The 11503-nt window shown below is 44.0% G+C and overlaps 1 protein-coding gene across 1 annotated transcript in view; it reads left to right on the top strand.

Annotated features, from left to right (window-relative positions):
- The window catches only part of LOC134441713 (sorbin and SH3 domain-containing protein 1), a 127190-nt gene that overhangs the window by 51468 nt on the left and 64219 nt on the right, over positions 1–11503 (top strand). Inside the window, exons 7-12 of the mRNA XM_063192103.1 lie at positions 2989–3018; positions 5331–5503; positions 5735–5795; positions 6266–6340; positions 9489–9521; positions 9682–9775. Of these exons, the coding sequence (XP_063048173.1) occupies positions 2989–3018; positions 5331–5503; positions 5735–5795; positions 6266–6340; positions 9489–9521; positions 9682–9775 (466 nt within the window). The remainder of the gene's footprint in view (positions 1–2988; positions 3019–5330; positions 5504–5734; positions 5796–6265; positions 6341–9488; positions 9522–9681; positions 9776–11503) is intronic.

Genomic DNA, 11503 nt, shown 5'->3' with positions numbered 1-11503 from the left:
AAGATTTCTCAAATATGCGAACAACAAAATTAAAGATGGTGTTGTTGACCATCAAACATGGTCAAACCATTTACACTGGACTGCAGTAATTGCACAGCAGATTATTTATTGTGCGGCAGTGTATCACGTTACCCTGTTAGTGGTGCTATCTGATTAAATGTATGGGCATGCTTTAACAGGATTTCATTTGGTTTAAAGGGCAGCCCTTATATGGGTAAACTATTAGGCCGCCTTTAGTTAAATTGATGTATGTGGTGGGGGAATGTACTGTATATCTTGAAGATGGTGGCACTTATGGAATTCAGAGGCACTTGTTTTGCAGCTCTGCCTGGTCCTGGATCATTTGTTTGCTGAGTCATTCCTGCTAGCTCTGGCGCCAAGAAGTGTGCCGTGTGAGAGCTGAGAGAATTAGAAATGAAGCACCATGAATAAGTCTTTATGGCTCGAAAGGCCAATGGCTCAGTCTTTATCATAAATACTGAAGGCCCATTCTTGCTATCGATGAGACATTCAATCAAGCAAGGTATTTAATGTTCGCTTTATACTGTGGGTTTATACATGTGGGTATTGGCTCTTCGTGCCCTAAGCAAAGTTCAGTGTTTCAGTTTTTCAAAAGTAAGTTCTGTGTTCCCCTCAGTTTGAGGGGGTAATTTCCGATGACACGGACCGTAACATCGTTGCAAGAAGAGAGCACAAAAGTCAAAATTGATTTATAGTCTCTCCTCAAGTGCCTATTTCTGTTGAGCGAAGAGCATCCGCAGAGCCCTTCAGGCTTTCCACTGTTTTAAATATTTATGGTCAGATAGTTACATAGTATTTCCATCACTAGAATTATCTCCAGGTACATTTTCAGAACATTTCCCGAGGACGTTCAACTTTTATTTTCCGGTGGCTTGCTATTATGCGAGATGGAATTGGGCTTTTTTTTTCTTCCTGCATCAGTGCCTCCTGAAAGCTCTGTTCATAAGTATGGTTGGGCACTGAGGTCCAAGAAAACCATTTCCTGTTCTGCAGGGAAGCGTTGTGAGTGCTGTGTTTTATCTAGTGAATACAAATCTTTCTGCATGCGTGGTCTACATAAAAGCAATGTAGTAGTCTACATAAGAGGACAGCCCTAGTCGAGGGGGTAGGGAGGTGGACCTTAAGATCAGAGGGTTGCAGGTTCGAATTCCACCCTCACCTCTCCCTACACCTCTATCCATGGCTGAAGGGCCCTTGAGCAAGGCACCTAAACCCACATTGCTCCAGGGACTGTAAACAATCTACCCTGTAAATAACTGTACGTCACTTTGGATAAAAGCATCAGCGTAATGTAATGTAGCAAGGGTTTTAATTGCCATATATCTCACAGCATACTGTTGACTTGATGCTTCATTTTGTATCAAGCATTAGATCAATAAATGACTTAATCTACACTGCCCTCAGTACACACACACTGGGTTCTGCGTATATCAAATGTATGCCTGTGTGCCTAACAGTGGAGAGACGGTGGTATTTTGCGTGTCCAGTGATGAAGTGTCAGTGCCAGGCTGCAGCTCAGCTTCAATGCCTTGAACTGCACGCCTCATTGCAGAGTGGCTTAACTCGCACTGTAGCCAAGTCACATTCCCATACATGGAGAGCACCCCGTCTTAGACCAAAAGAGAGACTCTAACAGTGTTGCCAGATTGGGCGGTTACCCGCCTAATTGGGCTACTTGGGATGGCCTTCTGCGGGTAAAAACGGGAAAAATTGGCCATTTGGCTTTTTTTTCTTCCGTTTTAGGGCCCATAGAAATCAATGCAATTTGGGCGGAATTTAGTGCATTTTGGCGGTTTTTGAGAACCTTTTGGGCGGGATTTGCTCAGACACATCTGGCAACACTGGTCTCTAACAGAAATCTCAGATTAGGAAAAGCTTTTGGTCTTCGACAGGGCTAGTATAGAGACAATGAATAGACTAAAATAGATAAACAAATCATAATGGTTGTTCAAGAAAAGCTTTTAGGACTGGGCTAATACTGTATGTATACTGTAAGCTAAAAAAACAATTTGGTCCAGTCCTAGATTAGAACCTATTCCTCAACAAACATTTCTACTGGAATAGTCTAGTTCTTTATACATATGGGACAGGGCTCCTCTACATGGGACGAGTTTCCATGTATCTCCACACATTGCCATCCCGTAGAGATGCCTGAACTGAACACCAAAATTCTCCTGGACTGTGTGCCAGGACCCCCCCACCCAATACATACAATGTAGCATTAAATAACCTTACATTAAATTATATTTCACTTAGCTGACACTTTCATTCTTTTAAGCGCCGTACAGTTATTTGCAGGGTATTGGTTACAGTCCCTGGAGCAGTGTGGGGTTAGGTGCCTTGCTCAAGGGCACTTCAGCCATGGATGGAGGTGTAGGGAGGACGGGTAAGGGTGGGATTTGTACCTGCAACCCTCTGATCTTAAGTCCACGCCGCTAACCACTATGCCACGGCTGCCCCAGTAGAGAACCTGATCCCCAGCAGGGCTGCCCCGCCTTGCCACTGCCGCTGACTCATGCCCATGTTATGTAACGCATCCTCTCCTGCAGACACGTGCACTTTATTGCAGCTGCTGGCTTTATTACGCTAAAATGTTTCTGGGCAGCTCATGGGCACAGACACACACAGTTCAGATAAATAGACAGACGGACGGACAGACGGACGGATGGACTGACAGATCAGATAGGTAGGCAGACAGACAGACAGACAGACAGATCAGATAGGCAGGCAGACAGATCAGATATGCAGGCAGACAGACGTGCAGACAATTACACAGGCATATGGACATAGAGATACAGTAGACTGACAGACAGGCAGTCAAACAGACAGAAGCAGGCAGAGAGATAGCAAGAAAGAAACAAAGTGTTGCTATTGTTGCCTATTTTAGAGCCTTGTGGCCCTTGTGTGCTGGTTTGGCTTGACTGCATCCCTGTGTTGCCTCTCTGCTTCTGTCCCCTCTCACCACAGAACAGCAAAGACATCAGTATGATGTGGAAGGTACTGTATGATGACGTCAGGTTTGGCGGGTGGGCGAGCATGCCAATGCTGACTTTCCTCTTCCTCCTCATCCTCCTCTTCCTCCTCCTCCTCCTCCTCCTGTCCTTCCTCTCCTTCTCCAATGCTAACCTGTCTCTTTTCTCTTCTCTTTTCCTTTTCCTCTTAGCCTCCAGCAAACAAGCAGAGAAACCTTTTCTTGATGAAAACAAGTTCCTTGACAGTCTTTTCATATGCATTTCTTCTTCCCATTGCTACAGATTGCTTGTTGTCCACCAACAGAAGAGAAAAGAAAGCACTAGTGTGTTTCAGCTGTGTTGTTACCTATAAATAACTCATGCCTCGGTCGGCAGCTTTCTCACTTGGGCAATCAGCCGGTTTTTTTTGTTCATATTTGCAGTCTGTAGCAATAAAATTGCAGTCTGCAGCTGTAATTTCTTAAAAATGGTCTGATCGAGTCAATATTTCCTTCGCCTCTAAATTAGCCACTTGTGGGTAAATATCATTTTCTAAATTGCCTATTTGGGATTAATAGTTCTACATTCTAAATGCGCTGTTTTGTGGATAAGTAGTCCTACTCTTTAAATTAGCTACTTTTAAGTAAATATTAAATGTTTATTGACATACCACATGCACTGAGAGATTTTCTTGTTCTTGTCGCTGACCTCAAGCGACATGCTGGATACAAAACTATAACTGTTTGCTGCTGGCATGGCCCATAGGGGGCGCCATATATGTGGCATGAGGGGTCTGCATGATATAAGTGTCTCGCACTGGTGACTGTTTATTTTGCTGTGTCCGTCCCTTAAAAAGAAAGGAATGTACTCAAGCAGTTAAGCTGAGTCTGTTTTCCAATGGTTACTTTTAAATGCAAAATTGATGTTTAATTTCCATGACTGGCATTTGATGTTTTGCACTTCTTTGTTATGAGGTAATCGTGATCCAGTGTTGTGGTGGTGGCATTTGTGTTGGGGGTGGGATCTGTGGTTGTCTCAATGTCCTTGTAAGGCTCCTGTTCTCTCAGCATGTTGCCGTTCGTCCTTTTGTCTGTGTTGTGTCTTTGTGCTGTATTTGTCCACTCGTCCACCATGCAGACACTAAGCCATAACTTTGTTTCAGAAAACAGATCTCCTCTGTCATTTAAGTCATTTAATTCTCCTGTTTAATAGTTTTTTATAAAGCCCAGAAACATTTCCAGATATGCAAAGCTTAGGTACCGTACACACCTCTCAAGCCCATCCCTTATCCGTCATCCTCCTCACTCTCTAGTGACATTTCTGTGGGCCTGACTGTCAGATGCTTTCTGTAAATATATTCATGGAACCGCTGCCAAAACCATTCTATTAGAATGCACACAGCCAAGACAAGGCACACTGGCCAACTCCCATTTGTGACCCATTTGTAACTGAGCCATAGACGCTGGAGGCTTAAAGTTGCTGAGCTGGACACCTTCTCATTTTTTTGTGAGAGATGGTCCTCTGTGGTCCTCTGTGGTCCTATCTGTTGGCTGGAGAGAGAGAGAGAGAGAGAGAGAGAGAGAGAGAGAGAGAGAGAGAGAGAGAGAGAGAGAGAGAGAGAGAGAGAGAGAGAGAGAGAGAGAGAGAGAGAGAGAGAGAGATGGAACAGGCCCAGGGGGTTGTCATCCTCAATGTCATCCAAAGACAATAGCCTACTGCATTAGCAAGCCGAGTGGTAGGGGCTACGAGGAGCTACAAGGGCAACAGGTCTCCATCTAGTAATGACAGCTCCACTGCTGATGAGGAGGCCTTTGGCAGGAGGCTGTCAATGATTTAAATATAAAGCCAATATAAACCCAATCGCTACATACATTAGCATTTCATTCCTTAAACAGTGACAGCAAAAGATAGCCTCCAGCATTAATGTAGTGGTTTGACTGATGGTAGGAGCTAAGAGAGGAACAGGTTCATACAGTGATGAGGAGACCTTTGGCAAGAAACTTTCAGTTATTTAAATGCAAAACATTTTTAAACCACCTCACTAAATTTTTTTGGATATCATTCCTCCCAATAAGTTCCTATGGAGTTAAGTAAGAAGTAAATTTTCATTTCGGGCCTAAGTGGAATAAACTATTCGTTATGGAGGTGGAGGGTACAGGGTTTTAAGTGTAGGGTACAGGGTTTCCGGTGGAGGTGTAGGATTTTTTTCTGAAGCCAAGTTATTGAAGTTCCTCTAATTTCTCTCTTTCTCTCCCTCTTGCTCTCTCTCTCTCTCTCTCTCTCTCTCTCTCTCTCTCTCTCTCTCTCTCTCTCTCTCTCTCTCTCTCTCTCTCTCTCTGTGTTGTGCATGTTGGTTAGATCCGACGGCAGAGAGAGAGTATCCAGTGGGCCCCCCCCACCACTACGCCCAGCCCCCAGTGGGGGCCCCCCACCCCTACGCCCAGCCCCCCCACGATATGGATGACAGGCGGCCTCCATCCAGGACAAGCCAACAGCGACACCCGTCAGAGCAGCCCAGGCCCCCCGTCAGGGTAAGGGAGGGGGGTGTTGTGGTCGGAACTCAATAACTCAGAGTGTCGTCACAATGAGAGTACTTTCATTAATCCCGAAAGAAAAAGAAATTAAGGTGTCTGTCAGAACAAATTTTAAACATACCAAACATTTTTCAAAAGAAATGTCTTTATTAATGATTGGATAAGCTTGTGTAAAAAATAGCCAAAAAACCTAACAATCCAAATAAAAACTATTCGACTCTGTTTCAGAATACAGAGAAGTCAAAGGACTGGTACAAGAACATGTTCAAGCAGATCCATCGTCTTCCGGGTAAGTAGACAGATTAGATTCTTCCTTCTCCTGCCTCCTGTTTGTTCGGGCTGTCCTGCACCATCCACTCATGTGTGCTATGTGCCAGTGTTTTCTGCACTTGCGTATGGACCTGTTGTGTGCCTTCCCGTGTCTGTGTGTAAGTATGTGTTTGTTTGTGTGTGTGTGTGTGTGTGTGTGTGTGTGTGTGTGTGTGTGTGTGTGTGTGTGTGTGTGTGTGTGTGTGTGTGTGTGTGTGTGTGTGTGTGTGTGTGTGTGTGTGTGTGTGTGTGTGTGTGTGTGTACGTGCGTGTGTGTGCGTGCGTGCGTGTATGCGTGCGCGCGTGAATTCGTGCGTGTATTCGTGCGTGTGTGTGCTTGTATTGGTGTGTGTGTGTGTGTGTGCGTGCATGTGCGTGCGTGCGTGCGTGCGTGTGTCTATTTTCATATCTGTCTGCCTGTACTCTTGTGTCTGGACCTGTCTCACTCAGAGCCTGTGGAGGAGAACCCCTATCGCCCCACATATGTTTTCCCAGAATGCAATGAGAGTGCGCTGAGATACCGAGGTATTGGCCCTGCTCTGGCCCAGCCTGCCCCGGGCGCTGGGTCCCATCTGCTTATAGCTTTGCCTAACCCCCCCTCATCAACCAGCAGCCTCTGCCTTAAAAGCAGTCCCCCATAATGCCCAACCTGCAGCAACGCCTGCCGCCACCATCTACTATAACCCAGTTATAGTTCTTTTGATGCTTGGCTGATTACTAATTTGACAATAAAAGATTAATTTCTAATTTGAACTACCAGAGTTTATTAACCATCATTGTTATTGTCTGTATCATCTGAGCTACCAAGCCATTTGTGAGGGAATAAAAACACTAACATTGACTGGCCACTAGAGGGCATCAAAGGAACATCAAAATCATGGATCATTATGGCCCTAGAAACCCAATAATGTCAAACAGTGCGTGCTGCATTTAGCTTTGCAACTTGTACAACATATCCAAAAAACAAATCAAACGATACAACAGATTCAGTAATGGAATTATTTCTTTGGTTCTTTGGCTTTTTGACACGACTGTGCCAGAGGTTTCTGCCCTGAGGTCGAGTGAAGGTCAAGTTCCCCCACCACAACATCAGTTCAATCTGATCTCAATCTACTGTCTGAAGATATGCGCAGTGGGAAAGTGGTTACAGACGGCCTTTCAAGTCTGTCCATCCATCCATCGGCAAGGACGGTCAGGAGAAACGCGATCGATCCCACACTCCAGTTTTGTAGTTAATGGACGGCACTATTCCCCTGTCGCCGCCGAGAGTCATCCTGTATGCACAGAAGTGTACAAAGAATCAATTTGGCCCCGGCCGCCCTAATGTACCGTCCGATCTGAAAGGCTTTTCTGAGGAAACTCTTTTTTTGACTGTTGGTACTGTTGTCCTTACACTAATGACAGATCAACAGGCTGGGCAGGTAGCGAGGGATTCGATTTCCTGCAGGTGGAATCCTTTGGGGAAATAATAAAAAAAACACTTTCTTACTCCTTCAAAGAACAATTTTGTGAAGTGGTTTTACCTGAATCCTCTGCATGGACACTAGCGCCTGGCTTTCTTCTGCAACAATATTTGCAAGCAACCTCCCGGACCCTTTTATCATCATTGTTGTCAATGTAAACAAACATATTACATCTGAAAGTCTGTCCATAAAGGATGTCCTCCAAGGGCCATACTATGAACACAACCAAGCACCCCTACACTTTAGGCCCATATTACAGGCGGCCAGGCCACCTTTACAACAGATCCCACTTTCCCTACTGTCCCCTGAAAATACAGCTTAACTGAACTGCAAACGTAATTTCTAAGATTGCTTTACAAAACATGTCATATTTTATCTTATGTGAAACTATATAACATTACAATTATTTTGGGGACGGAGAAGACGGCTTCAGGGGCCGTAAACGGGCCATAGCTTCCCCAGCCATGATGTAGGAGAACCAATGCTATTATTTCTAGTTGTTTGTATCTGTGCATGACTGCTTGCATTCACATATCGGGATATTTAAGCTTTCTGTTGTGAATGTTGCCTGTGTTTCACTAACTGCCCCTGTGTTCAGTATCACTGGCCTGCCCTCGCTGGGCACTGCATTTGCCTTAACTGCTTATGCTGTGTTGCCTGCTGCATGTGTCACTGTCACTGTCACACTAGTCAGCGTGTGGTGTGGTGTGGTGTGGTGACAGTGTGCAAACTACCCCGCCCTTCCTCTTGTATGTACTTGCTGTTTCTCCACCTCCTCCCTCGTGCTTTGCCTGATCACACATCAAATAAGGTGCCTGTGTGTTTGTTTGTCTGGCAACACAGTCAGCTTATTTGTTACCCAAGTTTGAATTTCCAAGAATTAAAAAAAATATATATTCAGCTCAAGATGTTTCAGAAATGTTAATGTTACCATGGCCCTAGGCTCATCATGGGTATATGACATTAGTGGTGTGCATTGGCACTGCCGTTGCGATTCAATTCGATTACGATTCGGGAGGTAACGATTCGATTCGAATCGATTCAGTCCGATTCTACGATGCATTGCAATGCATTACTTTTCTACTAAAAGCAAGGACAAGTTTTTCATCAGTCATGAGGCAATACAAGCAGTCAGATACTGAATACATACATTTTATTGACTGTTGTGTGTATCAATCCTACAGCTTTCAATGCTTTGAAGTACTTTAATTTAATGTAAAGTTCATGTGCTCTGGAAATGTCCATGGAAGTATCTGAGACTTGAAAATCTCAGTAACTGAGACTTGAATTGTTCTGCCCCGCATTGCGATGCATTGCAGAATCGATTATTGTTGACACCACTATATGACATTCCATAATACTTAATGTCACCATTGTGTATACAGCAATGTCCCGCATGAGGGTGGGTGTGTGTCGGGTTATGTAGTTCGCGATGTTCGCATTGTATATCATTTTCCACATGAAGGAGGACACTCGTAGCCGTTAAATTGATCCATCTAAAGCTGTAAACAGCTATGAAAGATAATATGATTACAGAGGGAACTTTGAAACATTTTATGTCATATCACTTGCACATCAACCAGTTATGGTATGTCAGGAATCAGGCTCTCTTTTCACTGTGACTTTTAAAGCTGGGCAGCGGAGAGAAGGAATATGAGAGAGAGAGAGAGAGAGAGAGAGAGAGAGCGAGAGCAAGAGAGTAGTAAAGTAAAGTAGTGCAGCCTGTAGTGAGGAGTACTATACCACACTGCCCCCTCTGGTCAGTCTGAACATGTAAACAATCCGCTTTCAACATTAGCTGATCAGCTGCTAATGGTCACAATGCATGGCATGTTAATCCGTCCATTTTCACTTACATTATATGCAGCCCCCTGGTAATGCTTTTAGACATGATTCCACATGAGTAGAGCACTGAGGGGATCATGGGAGGCGTGAACCTGGGGATTTGCAATGCAAATTCATAATCACAGGTGACACGGAGATAGCCAGAGTGGTTTATGTAGTCAAGAGGCAAATTATGAAGCATTATTACCATGGTCTGTCCACACACACCATTGTTGACTTCTCCATTGTTTATTTATTTAGGCTAACGGCGTGTATCTACTCTTGCATTACTGTTTCGACAGTATTTGGCTAACTATTCTTTTGTCTTTCTTTCTTTATTTTTTTGAGACACATCCTAAAATCTGTACAATCTGTTTCTCTTATAGATGACGGGCCTTCCTACATATATGTGGAAGAAGGTGGGAAACATTTTTTTAAGTATCCATTAAAACCATGCTATTCAAACAAGTGCACTATGCTTTCCTGTGTTGCTGTGTGTGTGTCTATTGTTGGGCTGTGTAAAGCTGGGTCTGAGCCTGAGCTAAATGCTATTTGTAACTGCTGTTGTGTGTGTTGTAGAGAGGAGCGCCCCTGTCCCTCAGGCGGACGCCGCGCCCCCAGCCCAGCTCCCCGTGCCAACCAGAACCTCCTCCCTCAAGCCCGCCACTGCAAGGTAGCACGACTGCTTTTATTTTATTTTATTACTTTATTTTATTTTATTTTATTTTATTATTTTATTTTATTTTATTTTATTTCATTTCATTTCATTTCATTGCATTTTATTGTACTTAATTTCATTTCATTTCATGTTATATGTAGGCCTAAATTACATTACATAACATTGCATTTGGCACACACTTTTTTTAGACCAAAGCAACTTATAATGGAGGACATAATCATAGCTGACATCACTAGTGGAAACAAAGTGCACAGGAAATACACAGAACGAGTGCAGATGCTAAGTAGGTTTTTTTTTAAGGTCCATTAACACACGATTAAGTAGATTACAGACACACGCATACACAGTTCAAGCTTTAGTGTAGTAGATAGTCACGCAAGACAACAGTTTTTACTTGCTGAGAGAGATGCGCCTTGTGTTGTGTCATACGCTATGTGATGTGAAAGCCCATTGGGAAACTCCAACTCCCATTGTTATTGTGACACAGCACCCCACAGCACACAAGTGAACACTGCACACAACGAAATTGCATTTATTCCTCACCCGTGCAAGGGGGCAGCCCTCAATGGGGAGCAATCCGGCGGGACGGTACCATGCTTAGGGTACCTCAGTCATGGAGGAGGATGGGGGAGAGCACTGGTTAATTACTCACCCCACCAACCTGGCGGGTCGGGAGTCGAACCGGCAACCTTTGGGCTACAAGTCTGTCGCCCTAACCACTTACCCATGACTGCCCTGTGTTGTGTCATGCGCGATGAAATGTAGTAAATGAATGGTATTTTTCAGAACCTATTTCCTCAAGCCTGCCACAGCAATGTAGAACGTCTGTTGCTTTTTTTTTCTTCTTTTGCTTAAATTAGGACTTCAAATGTGGCTTTGAAAGGTAGTGTGGTAGGGAATTGGTCCACATGCAGTGTCAGTGGTCCATTGCTTTGTTTTGAAACTGTTCAGTAGTTGACCACTTCTGACCACATCTTAAATGTAGCAGGGAAAAAGTTGAGACACATCATTTGAATTGGAGCATTTGAAGTTAGGGTATTTTCTATTGACTGGTAACGAGTTACACCACACACACACAAGGTATTTTTATATTAAAAATAGTATTTTAAAATGCACGTCTTCAAGGGAATGCAACCAATCCATCAAAGGACTCTCGTGCCAATAACTGTTTAATTTAATGGTTCACATTATGCAGCCATCCATCCACATGTTCATTAGGGAAGGTGCCAGGGTGTTTCTGTGCATGTTTTTGTTTGTTTGTGTAAACATTAGGTCGTTTCCAATATCCTAACTCCTGTCCTTGACTTGTGCTTGTGGACCCACACTTCGCCCTTCGCCTTGCCTCCATGGAGAGAACGATCAAGTTTCCCCGCTGTCAAAAAAATGTCGGGGACTTTTCCACAGTCAGCGTTTGCAAAATGATATTTGCATTGCAATTTTGTGAGATACTATTGATTTAAACTTCTGTCGTCAATGACGTCATGACGAGGCCATAAGAAGCACAAGGGAGGACAGGAGTTAGGGTAAGGGTAATGGCAACAACCCAGTATGTGTGGTGCTGGACATGCGTGCATGGAGGTGTGTGAAATAGGCTACTGTTACAATGGCTTTTGACCCCTGCTGCTGTCACTCTGTCCCTCCTGCCAATCACCATCGCCTGCTATTTCACACGCCCTTAAAACACACTCCCGCCATTCATACTGCTAGAGTTACACACCCATA

Source organism: Engraulis encrasicolus, chromosome 24, assembly GCF_034702125.1.
Source record: "Engraulis encrasicolus isolate BLACKSEA-1 chromosome 24, IST_EnEncr_1.0, whole genome shotgun sequence".
Classification (NCBI taxonomy): domain Eukaryota; kingdom Metazoa; phylum Chordata; class Actinopteri; order Clupeiformes; family Engraulidae; genus Engraulis; species Engraulis encrasicolus.
Note: the sequence above shows the minus strand (reverse complement) of the source record. Positions and strands in the feature narration are given on the sequence as shown.